The following is a 21,406-nucleotide window of genomic DNA, read 5'->3' on the forward strand; positions in this document are numbered from 1 at the left end:
GAAGTGACACAGTTATGACCATCACAGTTGGATACTGACCAGAGCTCGGCATTCCACTCTTCACAACCTCATTAGGAAATAATGCAATGCAGGATGAAACTGTGAGTAACGACTATTTGTAATAACACGAGACACGACGATTGGACATCATTACTTAAGATTCCTGTTAGTGTTTGTTAATCAGATACAGCGAAGCTCATTAGCCGTAATGAGACACTCCCTCCAGCAGAACACATTAACCTGGAGGCCATTCAGCCCTGCAGCTTCCGGTCACAGTAACCACCGAGAACTTAAAGCCAGAACTGTCTCTCTTCTCCACTAAACTAAATGTTCCCATCAGTGCAGTAAAAACATAATCACAGCTAAAACCAGCACATGGCAGAACTGAAGCATCTGTGATGCAAAAACACCCCCAAGAGATTTTCTGTTTTACCAACATTAATAAAAAAGAGGAAATAAAAATAAACAGCTCTGGACTCAGACTCTTCTTAGATTTTAACAGTAGCAGGATCCATAAGTCAGTCAGTAAGGAAGCTGGTAAATGAAACCCAACAACAGTGTGTGAAGAGGCCCCACCTGGTGAGCTGCACAGCAGCACAAATGCATGTGGAGCATAAAATAACCATGCTTCTTTTCAGTTTTATTGTTGTCCTTTTAGTCATTAAATTCAGTGTTTTTCAACCTTTCTTGAGCCAAAGAATCCTTTTTTGACAAAAATTCCAAAGCACACCAGCATCCAAAAATGTAATAAAGGAGAAACTCCATAGTCTGTATTGATGTAAAGTCCTTTTGTAACAGAGGTCGGCAACCTTTAACAGTAAAAGAGCCATTTGGGTTTGTTTTCTACTGATCAAAACCTAGAAGGAGCCGCATGAACTTACTTTAGCCTTTAGCAAATTTGGATTTGCATTCATGACCTTCTTTTTGTTTTTTAATGAATGTGATTTATGCAAAGTATTTTTGGCATGAACAAAGGCAAAAATATAAGAAGAAACTAACATCCGTCAAAATGTGACTTTTTTTTACGTTTTCACCTTTTACCTTTAGTAGACGCCAAATTAGCGAAAATGCTAGCTCGTTGCTTAATTACTAGCTAAAATCTTAGCATGTTGTTAAATTAAAAGCTAAACTCCAAATTAGCCTAACAAACACATAGGAGGCCAAATTAGCCAAAAAGGTAGTTTATTGCTTAATTACTAGCTGAACTACAAAATAGTATAAAATTCCTTAGTAAACTAAATTAGTCAAAAATGTTAGCATGTTGCTAAAATAAAAGCTAAATTCTAAATTATCCCAAAAAACTTCAGAATATAACAAATTTGCTGAAAACATCAGCATTTTGCGAAAATATTAGCTAAGCTCCAAATTAGCATGAAATTCCTCAGTAAACCAAATTAGTCAAAAACGTTAGCATGTTGCTAAAATAGAAGCTAAACTCTAAATTAGCCTGAAAACCCTAGTAGACAAGAAACTAGCAAAAATGTTAGCACGCTGCTAAAATAGAAGCTAAACTCTAAATTTTTTGAAAATTACTATTATTTCGTTTTTCTTCAGCCAGAGAGATGAAAGAGCCACGTGTGGAGCCGCAGGTTGCAGACCTCTGTTTTGTAATCATTAAAGCAGAAAAAGCTGGAAGTTGCAGCTGTTTTTTCCTGAATGTAAAAAAAATTGTGATGGTTTTCAATGATTAATTTTTAATCTAAACGACTTAAAAATTTGCTCAGGTTGTTTTTGCTCCCAGTTCTAGCACCTCTGTAGCGCCGAGACACTAGAACTTTAACCCAATGCATCATGGGAGATGTAGTACAAAACTGGCGCCCAGAACAGACAGATTCACGTCCCTGAGCTTCATGATTTTGTCCACCCCTTAAACAGTTTGACGCTAGCCTCACACTGGACGTGGAAGCGTCGCGAACGGAGCGGAGAGCGCGCGCCATCCGCTCTCTCCTGCAACTCACACCAGATGCTGATTTTTCTGCGACGGTCGTCAGGCACTTCTGCTGGAGCTTTTTTTTTTGTTTTTCCCAACATGGGTATGTTGAAAACTTAAAAATATTACCCCATGTTTCTGCTAAGACCAGTCGGTAAAAGAGCCATTTGGGTCTTTTGGTACTGATCCAAACCCAAACATTTTTTTGTTTTTTTTTTACCCTATCAGGAAAATTTGATAGTACTTTGCATCATTACATTGTTGTTTTTATAATAAATATGAATTATGTTTATTTTTGGGCAAATAAATACATAAATATTAAGATAAACTGTAGTTTTCCAAAAACTGTAAGTGTTATTTTTACTTTTGACAGAAGCTCATATGACTTTCTTTCAAAATAAAAGACTTCCTGTCCCAAACAGGAACATTCAAGTGAAGCAAAAGTAGTCCTAAACAACACAAGACAAATATTACATTTTCTCTTATTATACTTTAGGTTTTCTTTGGTGAACCGTCATCCTTGTTCCTACTTACTACTGATGTCAGGTAAACATGATTGGTTAATAATCTAGTAGAAAAAGCACATGAAGAATACATACATCTATTTATATATATATATATATATATATATATTTATATATGTTCTTTAATTTACTGTATTTTTTAAGTGTTAACAGTAAGTTACAGTGTGATAAATATTTTAAAACGACAAGTTCAAATGTTTTGCTTTGTATAATTAAACCCCTCAAGTTGATGAAAACAAAACATAATTAAACAGGAAAAAAAAATAATTATTCTTTGTTTGTTGATTATTTGAATAATTTGCTGATCTCTACAGCTGGAGTGGAGCTCGGGAAACCCGCTGTGCGTGACTCCATGGTGACATTGAAAGGGGTGGAAAGAACAAGTCTTCATCGCTTCTTGTTGACAGGAAGGATTTACAGCGTTGTGTGTAGAAACTCCACGTTCCTCTAATCCATTTTCCATTGACATCAACTCCGTTTCACAGCATCTGTCTGGTTAACCCTGTACTTCTTGATTAGCAACTCACACCAACAGTAAAAATAATGTATAATTTACGCAAATCTTTATCACAAAAAAATGTATTTTGAGTCTAAATTAGGAAATTTGGTAGCTTTTTATCTCGTTAACACCATGAATTATCCACAAATTATGCACTAAATCTCTAATTTCCCCCCCAAAAATAATGCTAAGGTGATACAAGTGTGCAAATTACCTCTAAAAGAACTATATATAAAGGTTTCCATCACTTGACACAAAACATGATTTTCTGTAGAGATATAACGGACAAAATATCTCTATTTGATCAAGAAAAAACACTAAAATATGAAAATAATACCTTTGAAAGAATGGCAAAAGTGAAAGCCTCAAGTGCGACGAAGCATTATCAGTAAACCCACAAGTATCAACAACCTCTGAAGCCTTTGTGAGTACTACAACATAGTAAATGGTAAAATAGTACATGGTGTATACTTATAGCGTCTTATTACGTCCTTAGAAGGCCCAAAGTGCTTTACAGTCACTCTCCTTGCCAAATACTGGCCCCAAATCCTAACCAAGGAGCAATGTGGGGTTCAGTGTCTTGCTCAAGGACACTTTGACACATGGGTGGGCAGAGCTGGAACTGTACCTGAGGTCGTCTCACTATAACAAAAGCCACTTATCATGTGTAAAAAGAATAAGACTCCTGGGAAAGTTTTGAAAGAGGCAGCATCAAGTTTTTCTGGAATTTAAGGGAGTATTCAGACCAGGAGTGCATTGGTCTGGACCAAATCTGCCTAATTTGGTCCAGATCGAGACCTGAACCTTGGGTTTGGTCTATATTAAGACTCCCATCAACCACATATTTCTGTTCCAAATCAAAGCTTGTAAACAAAACCGCATGACTAAAGATCTCTTCAGTCATTGGCCAGGAATTATGAGGGCGGGGCAAAGCAAAAGAAGGAATAATGGAAGTCTCTGTTGACATATAGTTGGGAAAACAGAGTGAAAATCTGTGTGTTTCATGTTAAAAGTTGTTTTATTCATCCAACCACATTTCATTGAGTTGGTGTGTCTAATTGTTGCTCTGCTACTCTGTTATGTCCCATAATGCCCAGCAACCGTGGCCGTTTTGATCCAGTTGTTCCACTCTGAGCATGGAGTCTATTCAGACTGAGGAAACCCAGAGAGAACTGGGGTTCAGTCCAATTGGAAACAAACCGAGACTTACTTGAAAGATGGATCAAATAGCGGTTTCTGGTTCTGGACCAGGGCCCACTTGGGTGGATTCAGACTGAGATTCTGTTCCTAGTTAAAGGGGTAAACGAACTCTGGTTCACTTTAGGGGACAAGTGCAAAAGTCAAGGCCCTATCCGGCCCTCCAGATGATTTAATTTTATTTTTAATGTCCCGATGTTATCTTACGCTCATTTCTAACTAGTATAATTTTGATAAAATATATTTATTGAGAGTAAAACATTAAAAGTTATTTAAGGTTTAAGTTGATTTATTCTGGAATAATATTCCTACATTTTATTATTCATAATTGTGTTAAAAAGTTACAGTTTTAAGGTTTAAAAATTGGCATTCTGCTAGCTTTTTGGACTATTTTGGCGTTTACTAAAAGAAAAGAAAATCGGCCATTTTGGAGTTTAGCTAATATTGCAGCTACATGCTAGCTGTTTTGGCTAATTTCATTTTTGAGATTAGCTAATATTTCAAATAAATGCTAGCTGTTAGTATTGGGTAATTTATGCTCTGTTTTTGTCTGTTTTTATGCTATTTCGAAGTTTAGCCCTTTTTTAAGCTACATGCTAGCTGTTTAGCTGTTTAGGCTAACCTAGGCTACGTTTATTTTGTTTTGTTTTTTTCGGCTAATTTAGAACCTAGCTTATTTTTTAGCTAACTATCAGCTTCGGCGTTTTTAGCTATTAGCACTAGCATCTTCAGCGGCCAAATTCAGCTTACAGCATTCACACTAGCATTATCACAAGTAATGCTATATATCTAGTTCATAATTATTTTAAAAAGTTATGGTTTTAAAGTTGTAACATTTATTTTTTGGGGTGTTCAATAAATGTTTTTCGTGATCGGCCGCAACCTGAGGTTTGTTTTGGATTTTTTCCCCCTTGTGTGATCGAGTTTGACCCCCCCTTCTTCAAGATGAATGAGTTTCTGTTGGATTCATTTGTGCTGTCCGTGGTGCTGAAACGTTTGGGTGATTTGGTGGAGAAAACTGTGAAGAAAACATTCGTAACTGAAACAAATGCTGGTTCGTTTCTGGGGTTTTTTGGGGCACATTAAAAAACAAACAAACTTACTTTTGAGTCCATCGTGCGTCTGGCACTCATTGGTCAGCGAACACCACAACAGCAAAAGGATATGGCCACTCAGTGATTTTCTTGGCGTACTTCCTCACCACGTTGTCCTCGCCGAAGATGAAGAGCGATCTGTTGACGGTGAAGCAGTTCTCCCTGACTGGAATGGGGTTGTACAAGGCCATGGTGCGCGCGCGCTGCGCTTTGGTCTGCTTGAAGGCTGGGGAGATCCCACCTGTAGACACAGCCGCTCCATCCCGGTTCCGATTGCGCTCTGAACCCCCGTCTCCAGAACTCAACAAGCCGGGGACCTCGTCTCCAAAACGGGCCATTCTGTCAAAAAAATCAAGCAGCACAGGAGGGAAGACGGGATGAGAAGAGGGGAAGAAGAGGAGGAGGCGGCTGCGCTTCTCTGGAGAGCAGGGCGCGGCGGCGGGGCTGCGCTGAGGAGAAAGCGCGCGATCACTTTCCGAGAGTCATCCGGGATGAGTGGCAAAAACACCAAAAACAGTCAATCCAGCGAGAAGTTCAGTCAAAAATATATTCCAAAAACTACTCTGTTAATTGTAACTCAGGTAAGAATCCGTCAAGAGAAACTTGAGGAAAAAAAACATTTTGCTCCGTTTTATCCAAAACCTGCAACAGGTCACCAGCCGTCCTCAGTCCTCCGCAGAGGTCGATCCATATGTTAAATAAACCACCAGGGAACAGCTCCTCTGCTCTCCTCTGATGACCACCTTCCTTTCCCTGCGCGCTACCACACTGCTGCTTGCGTAACAGCGCGACAGAAAAAGAACTTTGCCATTTTCCACATGATTTACCCTCGAAACAGCGCAGAAAAAAAAAATACTTGTCACATATCGAGCAAAGAAAAAACTCCCCCCGCTTTGTCTGTAATTACAGGATAGGAGAGAGTCTGTGCGCTCCCCGCGATGGGAAAGCAGAACGCAACAGTGGCTCCTCATGCGACAGGATCAACACACCTCTCCCTCCCACCAACAGGCGCAATTCCAAATACTACCAATATCTCCAAAATCATACCCCAGTTACCCCTCCTAAGTAGATCGGTAACTTTAAAAAGCATTAAATGAGGATCCCTAAATATTGATGGCATCCCATTTATTTTGGGTGACTGGACAGTTGCCATTTGAAGAAAGGCCACGCAGCAATTTGCATGTGGCCATGCGTCAGGGACGCGGTTGAATGCTGGTCACGCATCAGATCTGAAGGGAGGTAAACACCTGTTGTGAGCAGCGACAATACGACCAGGAGGGAAGACAGCAGAACGCGTCTTCAGCTAATTACAGGGTTCAAAACCTGCTATTGGGAGACATTTGAGGGGGTGGTGCTGCTTCTGATACAATACACTGAATCTTTACGCATTTGAAGAAAATACAGTAATAAACAAAGAGGATTAAAAAGGATCCCAATAACATTTATTTTGAAAAAATGACGTTCATAATAACAAAGAAGCCAAACAACACATTTAGGATTACATTATTACATCCATCTATTTTCATAAGTGTTGTCTTGCAGGTAAAAGTGACCTTCTACTCCAGGAGTGTCCAACTCAATCTCACAAGGGGCCAAAATCCAAAACCCACCTTAGGTCGTGGCCGACAAGGATAAACATTTATTGAACACTCTTAAACTAAATTTTTAAAACGTTAAAACCGCAACTTTTTAACATAATTATGAACTAGATATATATTACCTGCAATAAGGCTTGCAAGAATGACCTAAGAAGAAAAAGTGAGTGCTGATAACTGAAAACGTTGAAGCAGATAGCTGAAAACGTTAAAGGTGATAGCTGAAAACGTTAAAGGTGATAGCTAAAAAAGGTTAAAGCTGATAGCTGAAAATGTTGAAGCTGATAGCTGAAAATGTTAAAGCTGATAGCTGAAAACGCTGAAGCTACGTTGCAACTGATAACTGAAAACGCTGAAGCTGATAGTGAAAATGTTGAAGCCGATAACTAAAAACACTGAAGCTGATACCTGAAAATGTTGAAGCTGATAGCTAAAAACTCTGAAGCTGATAGTTAAAAAACTCTGAAGCTGATAGCTGAAAACGTTGAAGCCGATACCTGAAAACGCTGAAGCTGATAGCTGAAAACGTTGAAGCAGATAGCTGAAAACGTTAAAGGTGATAGCTAAAAAAGGTTAAAGGTGATAGCTGAAAACGTTGAAGCTGATAGCTAAAAACTCTGAAGCTGATAGCTGAAAATGTTGAAGCTGAAAGCTGAAAATGTTAAAGCCGATAACTGAAAATGTTGAAGGTGATAGCTGAAAATGTTAAAGCTGATAGCTGAAAACGTTGAAACTACGTTGAAACTGATAACTGAAAACGCTGAAGCTGATAGCTGAAAATGTTGAAGCTGATAGCTAAAAACTCTGAAGCTGATAGTTAAAAAACTCTGAAGCTGATAGCTGAAAACGTTGAAGCTGATACCTGAAAACGCTGAAGCTGATAGCTAAAAACTCTGAAGCTGATACCTGAAAACGTTGAAAGTGATAGCTGAAAACTCTGAAGCTGATAGCTGAAAACGTTGAAGCTGATAACTGAAAACACTGAAGCTGATACCTGAAAATGTTGAAGCTGATAGCTAAAAACTCTGAAGCTGATACCTGAAAACGTTGAAAGTGATAGCTGAAAACGCGGAAGCTGATAGCTGAAAATGTTGAAGCTGATAGCCCCTATTAGCTAAATGCCCAATTAGCCTGAAAAACTAAAACAAAAAAACCTATGTTAGCCAAAAGATCTAACATGTGGCTGACGAAATAGCAAAACGTCAAAAGTCTAAAAAAAAATGAAAAAAGTCTAAATGAGCAAAAATAGCTAGCATGTAGCCTATGAAACATTAGCTAAACTCAAAAACAGCCCAAAAAACTTAAAATGAAAAGTCTAAATTGGCCAAAACAGCTAGCATGTACCTGAAATATAAGCTAAACTCCAAATTAGCCTAAAAACTGAAAAAGAAAAGCCTAAATTAGCCAAAATAGCTAGGATGTAGCTGAAACATTAGCTAAACTCCAAAACAGCCTAAAAAACAAACAACAACAAAAAATCTACATTCGCCAAAACAGCTTATGTGTAAATGTTAGCCGGACTCCAAAACAGCCTAAAAAAGTTAGAAATAAGTGCAAAATAACATCGAGACATTAATAGCAATAAAATAAAATGATCTGGAGGGCCGGATCCGGCCCCCGGGCCTTGACTTTGACACATGTGGCTCCGGAGCCTCAGGTTGCTAAACCCTGAGCTAAATGACTCCGACATGTATTTTTGGATGCCATTAATTTTAACCCATCTTTTGTAAACTTCTAGAAGCAAAAGAACGTGTTCTCTGTTCCTGACGTGACTTCTCTCGAAGCTCCAGGAGCCTCATATCTAAGCGCTCCGCCACATCAGAGCTCCACGTTGTTCTCCTTCAAACTGTTGGCTCTTTTGAAACCGTGCAGATGTTGTCGGATCTGAAGCAGCACGTTCCTGTTGCGACTGACTTGACCGATCTGTCCAGAGCTCGCCGTCTGCCTTTTCACTCGCCGTTCCAGATGGCCGCTTTTCTAAAATCTGCTTTTAGCAGAGGGAGTTTCCTCCTCAGAGACCTTTTTTTCCATCTATGTCACGACATGTTTTTTATTTATATGTTTGTTTTTGTTTTCTTCTTTGCAGTGGCTAAAGAATAGGATTTTTCACACAAATATAACTGAATCATTAAACTACATGGGACAATGTCTGTATTTGGAATGGAGACAAAAGCTGAAGAGTCACAAACCCTCAGTCAACAAGATACGGAGCAAATTCAAGAGGACTGATAATCTCTCAGCTTTTGCAGCTTAAATTCAAAAAAGTCCAAAAACAGGAAAACAGAAACTGCTCAAAGTCTGCTAAATTTAGTGGGATAATCAATTTAATGCTGAAAATAGCTTTAAATTTACATGCCAGGTGTTTATCATCAAACTCCCTTCTGTTTTCATAAGAATTATTCTCCATCAAACCTCACTAGAAGTTTATGTGAGATAAACTCCCATTCATTTATTATGAGGACACAGGGATTCCTTCAATTTCCTCAAAGCTGTCTGAGAAGCTACAGACATTTTTTTGAAAATACAGATTGAGTACAGCAAATAAATGTCTCTAATGACCCGATTCTGGTTTCACAGAGAGGTATAATAGAAAGAGAGAACACTTATATAACTTTTAAATCAATTTAGTTTTTTAAAATGCTGCCAGAAGTCCAGAAGTGAAGCAAAAAAAGTATTTTTGTTTGCTTTAATTCGTCCATTTCTCTATTAATTGAGAAAATGGAAAAAAAAAACTCTAACATTCCCAGCATACTGTCGGCATTTATCCTCACAGGACTTCATCTTGAAGTGAGAAAGTAAAGTGATGATGATAAAAACAAGGATCAAAACAGAAATAACACGAGGAACGAACCACAGGAGGGAGAGAGGGAAACTCTGGCACTGATGAAGATTTTCAGACGAAAGAGGTGATCAATGATGTGTGGCCTCCAGCTCATTAGTGTTTCAACACATTATAGGTATTAAAATAGAACGGGCCTTAAATGTCATCTTCTTTGCTGGGAGAACTCTTAGTTTAATGACTTTTTTTTTTTTTAAATTAGGAAACAATGATAAGAATGTTCACTCGTTACCTACTGTTTGAGTGAAGTTACATGGCTGCAATGCTCCAAACGAAACAAAACATTAAATAAACAACAGTTACTGATAGTAGAACAGTAGATTTCAGTTTATATTATTACTAATAAAAATCTTTTGGGTGGAAAAGTATGGAGAGAAAATAGACTCGTAGACTGCGTAGTTCTTGATTTGTAACTCATACAATTCATTGCGTGCTTCATTTTATGTATTTGCAATTGTGTATTCATTTGTGCAAAAATTACAAAAAACGTGAAAAGACTCTCACATCTGATTTGTGTGTATTGAGTTTCAAGCTGGTGTAATTTTAAGCAACGCATGTGCAGATTTATTTATTTATTTATTAAAAATTAATTGCATGAGTAACAAATTCACTGAAGTCTCGATCATCTTTTGATCTATTTTAAAAACTTTTCTGGTTTTATTTTAATCATGATTATGCTGTTTTTAGGCTAAATCAACTCTGTCAGCTGCTTCCTTATCCCTTATATGATCTTTTTTCAGCCACAGTTTTTCCTCTGCTCCCGATTTACAACAATTTGAATACAGAAATACTCAGAAATGCAGTTTTAGCCTTAATTTTCTTTATATTCATGGTGAAAAATTTGCCACAAGAACACAAAAAAACGCAACTTTCATTGGAGTGTGTTGTTGAGTTAAAAAAAACAGAGTTAAAAAGTGTTTAAAGATATGTTTGAGAAAAAATAGTTTGTTTTAGAAGTTAAAATATAGAAATGTGAACATTTGTTGTCTTAGCAGAACTCTGTCATTTAAACACCAAAAGTAACCCTTTATCTAGTCTTAATCAGAAAGCTTTTAATCTAAAATGATAATAATTTAATTCATTAAAAGACTATTAGCACAACACAGACCTAGTTCCCATTAAAACAGATTCACTTAAATGTGGTTCAGTATTTCACCATTATTATGATTTACAGATCAACCGTGTTAATGAGTACTCACTTTAAGGTCTGCAATAAGGATAGTAAATGATTTTATCCAAAAAGAAACAGATTTTTTAAATAACTGTGAAGCTACAGGAAGTTCTATGGAGCCAAATTGGTGTTTGGCCAAAAAAATGCAAAATGTCCAAAACTTTTTGCTATTTTAAAATAAACGTAATTATATTCAGCTTCAAATGTTCTGTTTTTTTGGGTTTCAAAACTCAAAATTTCAATTTCAAAAATTTCTTCCCAGTTTCAAGTCTTTTTTTTTCCATTTTTTAATCTAAAAATTTCAGTTTCAAAACTTTTGGCCCTCGTTGTGGCGTTTTGGGGCGGGGCTAACACAACGGACCAATCACAATCGATGAGGGTGGTAACTTCAGTCCCGGTGTGTTCACTGACTCTGAGAACTGTGATAATTATGGTCAGAAAATGTCTGTATTGTCTGTACTATCATAGCCTGAAGTTGTCCCAAGACGGTGTAAAAAGCAGAGTTTTATCACGTAGAAACCGTGCGTCCAAAACGCCGTTCTAGCTCATTCAAAGCGCCTTACAGACAAGAAAAATGTCCTCATGATTGCATAAAATGGCTTCAATACAGACATTTTCTGACCGTAATTACCACAGTTCGAGGAGTCAGTGAACGCACCGGGACTGAAGTCACCACCCTCATCGATTTTGATTGGTCCTTCGTGTTAGCCCCGCCCCAAAGCGTCACAATGGGGCCAAAAGTTTTGAAACTGAAATTTTCAGACTCAAAAAAAGAATAGAAAGTGAAAAAAAGTTTTGAAATTTTGAGTTTTGATACCTAAAATACAGAAATTATTTCTAGAATAGCAAAAAGTTTTGGACATTTTATTTTCTTTGGGACAAACACCGACTTTTTTTAAATTTGTTTTATTTGGGTTTCAAATAATCTCGGCCCCAATGTAGCTCCATAAAGTTCTGCATCGTTGTACAGCTGTCCCGTCTTTAATCCATGTGACTTACGTAAAAGAATGCAACTTTTTTATTGATAATCAACTTTTTGGAGGAAAAACTGTAAAAAGACTAAATAGTTTTTAATATTATTGTGCAAACTGATGTTTCTGTGCAGTAAAATCATCTACAACTGATCTGCTTAATGAAGCGTTGAGTTGAGGTGACACCTTCGGTGGCTTCATGAAGAAAATGTTCTGGGATGTATAAGTTCCACACATGGAGCTCAGGAGTGCAGCGTTACCATGGTTACAAGCTCTCACGAGTGCAGCTTGACAGCCAGTGTTCTGGCAGTGGGACTTCCTGCCACAGGACTGAGAAGTGAACAAAGATTTGGGTTCAGAAATAGAACGACCGAACGGAGGAACCTGACACTTTAGCATCGGGAACTTGGTCGTTATACTTTTAGCAAACAATGTTCTGCCAAAATTAGCTTCTCGACCTAAAGAAAAAGGTTGATAAAGCAGGACATTTAAAGATATTTAGTAAATGAAATCTAACATTAACAGACTGCATTGTGGGTAAGTGGGTAAGCAGAAAAATATTCCTGAACGGGGGATTAAATGGATCTTTTATGAAGTGTCCTTCAAGATTTTTTATTTTTGGATCTTCAGTTCATAAAAGATGTTTGGCAAAACACTTAATTAAACCCCAAGAAATGGAAAAAAAAAAAAGCTACACATTTTGCACAGACATGGTTATAAACTTCTTTCAGTACCAGACCCAAACACGCAAATAAATAAATAAATAAGAGTGTTTTCAAACTAGAAGAGTCTGTTGGTCCGGACCGAGTCCCCTTAATTTGATTCAGATTGAGTCCAGAACCTTCGGGTTTGGTCTGTCTTCAGACCGCCGTCAACAGAGATTTCTGTTCCAGACCAAAGCTTGTAATCAAAACCATGTGACTAAAGATCTCTTCAGTCATTGGCCAGGAATTACGAGGGCGGGACGAAGCAACAAGAGAAGGATTAATGAAAGTCCTGCACTTTGCAATCAGGATAGTTCACGTATTCAAACTTTATATTTCGATGATTAATCTTAAACGTCTGTATCAACGTCACTTTTCTGTTTTGGTACGGTGGAGGAATTCTGCAGACGGTTACGGAAGAGACGTTTGCACGAGTGTTTATGACAAATAGATTAAAGAAAAACAGTGAGAGAAGTCATGTGAATCATGTTAAAAGTTGTTTTAATCAGCCTGCTTTCGTCCGACCACATGACAACGAGTTGCTGTAACTCACTGTCACTACGGCAGCCATTTTGGTCCAGTTGTTCAGCTCCGAGCGTGGAGCCTGTTCAGACTGAGGAAACTCAGAGCGAACCCGAGTTCAGTTTGATTAGAAACGAACCGAGACCACCTCAAAAGATAAGTCTGAGAGCGGTTCCTGGTCCACGAGTTTTAATAACAGATATTTTCCATATTTAAAAACACTTTTTGGATGCCTTCCTTGTTGCTGATCAAAATTCTAAAGAGCTCAATGTGACCTTAAAAATAAAAAAGCAGTCCTAATAATTGTTATTTCAAAGGGAATTTTCCTGTTTATTTGCCAAATTTCTATGCAGTTCAGTGAAAATAAAAAATCAAAATGTTGTTTTCTGTGATATCTTAATAATTCAGTTTCTTCTAAAACGAAAATGTAGTGTAAAAAAGGTGAAAAAAACTGCCAATAATCAATCTGGCAGATCAATACCTCCAGCAGAAAACCGTAAATTACCCACAAGGCCGAGTGAGCGCTGGCCAGTTAAAGCAGATGGCTGGAAGGCAGGTGACTAACCTTTGACCCTACAAAAAGAGCTTTAAAAAAAAAAAATAACCTTCGTTTTAGGAAGTAAATTACTGGAAAGTAGTAAACTGATCTGTCCTTGCAACAGCAATTTTTTTAAATAAGAAAAATGTCAAAATCTGAAAACAAGGAGTTCCACAAAAGCATTCAAAAGGTAAAAAATAAGCTAAAAAAAGTTAACAGGAACCACTTTAAGTTTCAGTTTCTCACATTATTTGCACACTTCCAACAAATGTTAAACTTTTAGAACATTTTAATCTAAAACACCACAAAACCAGAACACCGAAAACACTTTCAATAAATTAAAAAAGAACGTTGTTTTGTAAAAGAATTGATTAAACGTTTCTGTGAGGCACACAAACAGCCAGACAGAAGGAATGTGAGGCGGTCTGAGAGCGCCGTGTCGTCACCTCTTCATCAAACTGTCTGCAGCCTCACAAAAGGCTTTAATTGCACAGGTAGAAAAGAGAGGATCAACACACACCTGAATAGATGCGGTACACAATATGTCCACATCGATGTTGTTTTTAGTCTTTTATTCCTCCTTTTCTTGTTTACCAAATTATTAAAATATGGGAAATGTCTCTTTGTATGCTAAGTTTAAGTTTATTGGATTTATATGCCGCACATTAAAAGAACAATGAAAACGCATTTAAAATGTTAAAAATTCCAGATAAAAAGTGTAGATAAATTACGTAAAAACACCAGAAAAAAACAAAGATAAGAGGTTGAGTCAGAAACAAACCTGAGAATCTAAATTTATACCAAATGACACTATAGGGCATCAACACTTCATTCAGAGTTTGAACACTAAAAAATTCTTATTTTATATTTATTTGATGATCATGTTATAGAAATGGCAATAATTTACAGAATCAATTTTTTTCTATTTTTTGGATCCTCTCAATTCAGTCAATTAAATTTAGACTAATTGCTTTAAAAATACATAAATAATCTATTTATGTTTTGAAGATTTTCATATTAATCTAAAATAGTTAACATACTGTGAAATAAGATTGTTAATATCATACAGTGTTACACTGATTCTCAAACGGAGAAGCTCCAATTGTTCTGCTTGTTCTGGATGACGCTTCAGTTTGACCACTAGGTGGCGATCGCGCGATAGCATTGCACTTTATTCCAGAAGAAGATGACAGGATGAGCAAAAAAAAAAACGATGTTTTAGACCGAAATGGTTACTTAATAAAATATTTCCTTAAAAAAGTTTGGAAAATTCATGCCTCGGAGGAAATAAATGTTTATTTAAGTAGCAATGTATGTCTACGTCGACCAAGTGTTAGCATTAGCCATCCTATGGGAAAATCCATTAAACGTTAGCATCAAGCTAGCGGACTTTAGCATTTTGTGTTAGATTGATCATAAAAACGTTAGTGTGGTCAATAAAAAGACTAATAATAATATAAATAAATATTCAATAATATAGAAAAAAAAAGAAATGTACAGAATAAATAAAATGTATGGTCAGAAAAAAAACCCATCTATCTCTACTCTTATGGATCGATTATTGATCTATTAAACTTGGATCAATTCAGATCGATAAATGGATTTTATCAACCCACCCATGTCATTTTACTTTACATTTTCGGTACACATATAAACAATCCTTGGACACATTTTTCTCTTAAGTCTTCCACATAAATTATTATTATTTTAATTTGTGTGAGCAGCATATTCTAAAAGGTTTCTACTAATCCAGATTATTAAAACGATTAAACAAAAAATAAAAAAGAATAAACACACATAAACATGATTACTTTAAAAAATATATAAATTTTTTCCAAGAATGTGTAGCCTTAAAAATATTCATATATTACACTATTTGTAAAAAAAAATTTTTTTTTAAGAAATAGTCACAACATTAGAGCATTTTACAGAGAAAAAGATCGCTTGAATTTTTAAAAGGTTAAAAAAAACACCTTAATTATCACCATGGAATCGCACTAAAGGGATTCAATATTTTCAGACTAAATATATTCAGATTAATAACAGAAGCAGACTTCTCTAGTTTGACTAAAACCTTAAAAAATTACAATAAATCTATCAAAAATTACAAAAAAATTAGATTTCACGTGTAAAATAAAAAAAATGATTTTTATGTTCGTTTTATTAATTTTACCTAAATATAAATCCCATTTTGAGTTTAGAAAAATTGATTGTTTTAATGATTCCTATTTTATGAGTTATGACAACAGAATGTGCTGTTATCTGTTTGATTCATCCAGTTGTTACTCTGCTCTCCTCTTCTCTACATAATGGAGGTTGATTGAATTCTGCACCTCTTTTCAGAGGTTAATCTCAGTAATAAACTGTGTTTTTATTGCATTATTAAAATGTTGCTCACGCTTAAGCATTTCCAGGAGGGGGAAATTAAACATAAAAAAAAGATTTTGCGTAACCTATTTGCATACAAAACGCATGTTTTGTCTGCAACAATCATGTTCAATTAAATATTTTTTTTAGATTGGAAACAAACAATTAGATTGCTGGCAAACCTGTTGCATCTGAATGCAAATCAATTTCTTCAAACATGTGGTCGGATGGTGCGAAAATACTCAAGAATTTAATTCAAAAAATAAAAAAATAATAATTTAACTAGGGAAAATAATATTTTTCAAACAGAAAACCATATTTTCTTAACGTATGTGTCCACAAACAGACCTCAAATGATGATTCCCATGTCTCCAAAAGCTTCAGTAAAGCACAAATAAAGGCGAATAAGCCTTCCAGAAATAGCCGGCTTGCTGGGTCAGTGTGCTGTTGACTGAGGCTGACACTTCAGCGCGACACAGAAAAGTTTGGGCCAAACGCAGAGACAAAGCCAGACCCCTTGATGTCAGGAGATGAAGGGGCCCGGGGACCGGACTAAATTTAGCTTCATTGAGATGTTAATGGTTGGAACATGAGAGGACTTCTGTGTGCGTTCATGATTGATGCACATGTGAGGTTTTTGATCACAGAAACAGGAATAATTACAATCGATATTCATCGGTGGTGGAAATAGCAGCACTCCTGCTTCTGTGTTTTTGTGACGGATGCTCAAAGGAAAAATGATGAAATCTATTTATCCTGCGGTACGATTTTCCTGTCTCCCTGCAGCTGTCTTACTTACTCTCTTTACCCAACCCAGATTTTTTGCCTTCAACTGTTGTCTTTCTGCAACTTGTCTCCTAGCAACTGAACTGACATGCCCCTTATTCTCCGCCCCACAAATCTGTGGATGTAACCCTAGATTTTACAGAGCAACCCATATAAATCATTGTTCCCGTGGGGGGAAGCGGCTGCATGGCATGTTATTAACCTGCTTTCCACAGAATTAAGCTCCTCGTGTTCAGAGCAACAGCTGTGCAGAAACAACATGCAATAAAACATTCATTACATTTGATTAAATGTATTTAATCTAAAGGTGTGCACACAGAATTAGTCACTAATCGATCCGATGACTCTATTTAAACAACGTTTTAGAAGATTTGGATGATAAAGGGTCTCAGATTTCTCACATTTTTTATATCTCAACATAAAAATCTGTGTATTTTAAGCCAAAAATATAAACTATTTAAATACATTAACTGTTAAAACTCCAAACGTGTACTTAGTAATTTCAGAAAAGATGACTTTTTCCCAGGATTACTAACATTTAACAGTTTTTAAGACACATTCAAACCTACCCTTTACTTTACACAATATTTAAATCTGTTAAAAAAATGCAGCTGTAAAAAAAAAAAGGAAAATTATAGACTGATAAAGGAAAAGAAGATTAATGACAGAAGAAAGAAGAACTGATTAGGAACAGAACTACGAACACAAATGAAAAACCACGGTGTTGCTGCCATCTAGTGGCAAATAAATGAACTGTTTTCCTTACCTCAGATTGAAATTACATTTAAATTTGCTTAATTATTTACTCAAATTTGGCTTAAATGATGGGAGATTTTTTTTAATAAAACCTTTCGATTTTTTGGGGGTTTAAAAACTTATATTTTCCATATTTAAAAACACGTTTTGGATTCCTTCATTGCTGCTGATCAAAATTCTAAAGAGGTCAATGATGACTTAAAAATAAAAATTCAGTCTTAACAATTGTTTAAAGGGGAATTTTCCTGAAAGCTGCTATGTTTATTTGCCAAATTTCTATGCAGTTCAGTGAAAATAAAAAAAATAATTTCATTTTTTTTTCTGTGAGATCTTAATAATTCAGTTTCTTCTTAAACGAAAATGTTGTGTGAAAAAAATAAAATAAAAAAAACCTGCCAATAATCAGTCTGGCAGATCAATACCTCCAGCAGAATGCCGTAAATTACCCATGAGGCCGAGTGAGCGCTGGCCAGTTAAAGCAGATGGCTGGAAGGCAGGTGACTAACCTTTGACCCTTCAAAAAGAGCCTAAAAATAAAAAAATAACACTTATTTTAGGGAGTAAATTACTGGAAATTAAAAAAATGATCTGTGTGCGCAACAGTCATTTTTATTTAATAAGAAAATATCAAAATCTGAAAAGAAGGAGTTCCACAAAAGCATTCAAAAGGGGAAAAATAAGCTAAAAACAGTTCACTTTTAGACAGAATTACTTCAAATTAAATGCTATAAAGTCTAAAAATAAGCATTGTTGCTATTCTAACCAAAAAATGTATATATTATTTTTATTGTTAAGTATCTAATTGTAGTTTATTTTAATTACAGTGACAAAAACTAGTGTAAAAAGTGGAAAACAAGATGTGAACAAATAAGAATATGATCTCAATTAAATAAATCTTCACAAAATCTTATTTTTAGACCATAAATGTACCTTTTTTGTTGACAGAATAATGAATTCCAGCCTAATGTGTCAATATTTACTAAACTTTAAAATGAAATCCTTAAAATTAAACCAAAAATGATTTATTTTCCTCTTAAATCAAGTTTTTCTAATGTCAAGAGTTTGGAGCAAAATGAATTTTGCTAATAATTTCTAGCTCTTAGTGATCTAGTGTTAATTTTGAGGAAAAACGTGTAAAGGTAAAGTTAAAATAGTGGAAAACCTGGTAAAATATTTTAAAAGTGTCTAAAAATGAGCTTATAAATCTTTGTTGAATAGCGAGGAGAAGAAACTGGTTTCCGTGGTTTCTCTCTGATTAGAAACACGGTTCTAGCTGCAGAAGGGAAAGCTTGATCTTTCCCTCCACACGACTAAACAAACTCCACATCATTGCCTAATGGGATCTTAGGCAGCAGCTGCTTTGAACCTGAAAACACTGAGGAGACGAGCTCGACTGCAGCTGCCGTGAACCACCAACACTCTGGATAATGAAGACTAATCAAATAATGCACCAAAATGTCAAGTTGCAAAACTTTTCTGACTATTTTTCAAATGAAAAGTTAGTAAAAGTACAACAAAAAATTAAAAAATGTAAAGTTTTGGAAACATTTAAAGTAGAATAACGAGAAGTTTAAGGCACAATAATGATTTAATCCTTTTTTCTTTAATTATTTTACCGTCTTTGTGAACAATTTTCTGTTCAACATGTTTTTAAAATATCATTAAAAAATATGTTTTTCACCCATCTTGTTTTTCTGTTAATATCCAGATATTTAACTTTTATTTCTGTTTAAAATAAAAGGAAATGATACCAAATAAAAATAAATAAAGTGTCATAATTTAACCTCATTTATTCTCTCAAAAATGTCATGCAGTTCCCAGTTCCTCCACCAGAGGTCGCCCTCATGACATCATCAGTTTCCTGCTCCGCCTCATATTGATGAAGACTGTTTGCTTACCCAGCATCCTCCTCCTCATTAGTCAGGCCTGCTCCCTCCTGGCCCAACATAAGTCATGCTGCTGCGCTCCCTTTGCTTTTGGAGGCAGAAACGCAGCTGATGGATCTATCTCCCATACACTTCAGGTGGCTTTTTGGCCCGTTTCCCTCCACATTACACTCCTCAATGTGCTCGTACTGATGCTGATCACATCCTAACAAAGCCACCACTGGATTGTAATATTAAAACTGGGCCAAGAAGGCAATTTAGAGACAGCTAAAGCAGCACACCGTGTCCAGTTTGGCTTGAAAGCATCAGCGGTTAAATGAAATCCTGTTGCACTACAAAGGTGGTCCTCGCCAGCGCCGTGGTGGGCTATCGGCATTGAACTCTCACAGTCATCTTTGATATTTAAATGGGAGGCTTTTTACCAACGAATGGGGAGTAAATTTCAGGTCTGTGACACGTTTATTCCTCTTTGGCTGTCAGGACTTTCATGTCTGCAGGAGCTGGAGGCCGTTTCAGTGACAGCATGTAGACTGAGCTCACACGCGCTGGTAACACCTTCAAAGAACAGAGGAGAACATGTAGAATAATGCTTTTAATAAAAATAAAATGACTCTAAATACGACGATGATCTTATTGGATTTATTATTCATTCCCTGACATTTCTCTGAATGTTACATCAGGGACTTTTAGAGCCGTTTCCTTTGACTATTAGCTGCTTCTGCCCTGCATGGCGGCTAAAGGTGTCACTTTATTCCTCTGTGTACTCATGCAATCACTGGAATAACAGGCACGCTCTTGCTTCCTGCCTTAAATGGTTCAATATCGCAGGTCAGCATCAAAGGCTAACGCTAAGTGCTATCTTTTTACTTCAACCATAAACAGAGAGCATAAACTAGAAAGGTTTCCAACAGAAATGTTAGTGGATACTAATCAATTATTATTAAAGAGATCATAAATGATCCATGTATGCAAGAACCTTAAAAACACAGTTTTAGAGATGAACTGCAGGATTCTCTACACTAAAGAAAACTCAAAGAACTTTTCTTAATTTCATAAGAAAAAGAAAAGAATTCAGCAAATTTTCTGTGGAGCGGTTAACCTCTGACCGGAAGATCGGAGGTTCTGTTTCCATCTGTGAAGTGCCCCCACATTACTGCTGGTTCTGCCCCATCACTGTGAGGATGTGAGAACAGATCGTGAGCGCAATTTAGCTTAATCAGAAAGAAGCTTTTTGAAGGGAAGTCCGGCCTCCTCTTCTTTTGGTTTTTGATAGTTTTGCCTCAATGTAAAAAAAAAAAAAAAAAAAATGCAAGGCCAAGTTGTACTGAGCTCCTAAAGGGACATCGAAGTAAAAAAAATAAATAAATAAAAAAGTTGAAGTAAAAAAATATATATTTTTCTTCTAAAAATTGAAGTACCTTGTTCTGGTTACTAAGTGGTACACACTAAATAATTACAGATTCTTTTTTTTTTTTTTTGAAGTTACGGTAAAAACAATTCTGGTCACTAACTTAGTGCACACTAGATAGTATCTGATTTTTTTTCTAGAAGTTATAGTAAAGAAAAAAAAAATGTTTATCTAAAAAGTGAAGTAAAAAAAATGTTCTGGTTACTATCTGGTGCGTACCAGTTAGTCACCAGAAAAAAATCATGTCTTGAAGTTATGGTTGAAAAAAAAAAAAACTCCGGTCACTAACTGGTGCACACCACATAGTAACTGTTTTTTTAAATAGAAGTTATAGTTAAAAAAAAATCTCAAAGGTATAGTAAAAAATATCTTTTTTTCTGGTTACTAACTAGTACACACTAAATAATAACAGAGTTTTTTCAAGAAGTTATGGTAAAAAAAAAATTCTGGTCACTAACTTGGTGCACACCAGATAAAACTGTTTTTTTAGAAGTTATGCTAATAAAATAAAATAACATTCTTGTTACTAACGGGGAAACACCAGATAGTAACTGAACATTATTTTCTGGAAGTTATACTAAAAATTAAAGTAAAATATTTTTTTTTCTGCACACCAGAT

General features: G+C 35.9%; 1 protein-coding gene and 1 long non-coding RNA gene across 2 annotated transcripts in view; one reads left to right on the top strand and one right to left on the bottom strand.

The window, feature by feature from the left end:
- LOC112150250 (voltage-dependent R-type calcium channel subunit alpha-1E) overlaps positions 1-21,406 on the bottom strand; it is a gene marked incomplete in the record, with an annotated part of 115,856 nt that overhangs the window by 78,910 nt on the left and 15,540 nt on the right. The window contains 1 exon segment of the mRNA XM_036211452.1: positions 5,317-5,583. Coding sequence (XP_036067345.1) covers positions 5,317-5,583 — 267 coding nt within the window.
- Positions 5,577-6,352, top strand: LOC112150251. The gene is made up of 2 exons (XR_002919937.2): positions 5,577-5,825; positions 6,154-6,352. It is a non-coding gene; the product is annotated as an uncharacterized LOC112150251 (long non-coding RNA).

This window comes from Oryzias melastigma, linkage group LG4 (assembly GCF_002922805.2).
Source record: "Oryzias melastigma strain HK-1 linkage group LG4, ASM292280v2, whole genome shotgun sequence".
Classification (NCBI taxonomy): Eukaryota; Metazoa; Chordata; class Actinopteri; order Beloniformes; family Adrianichthyidae; genus Oryzias; species Oryzias melastigma.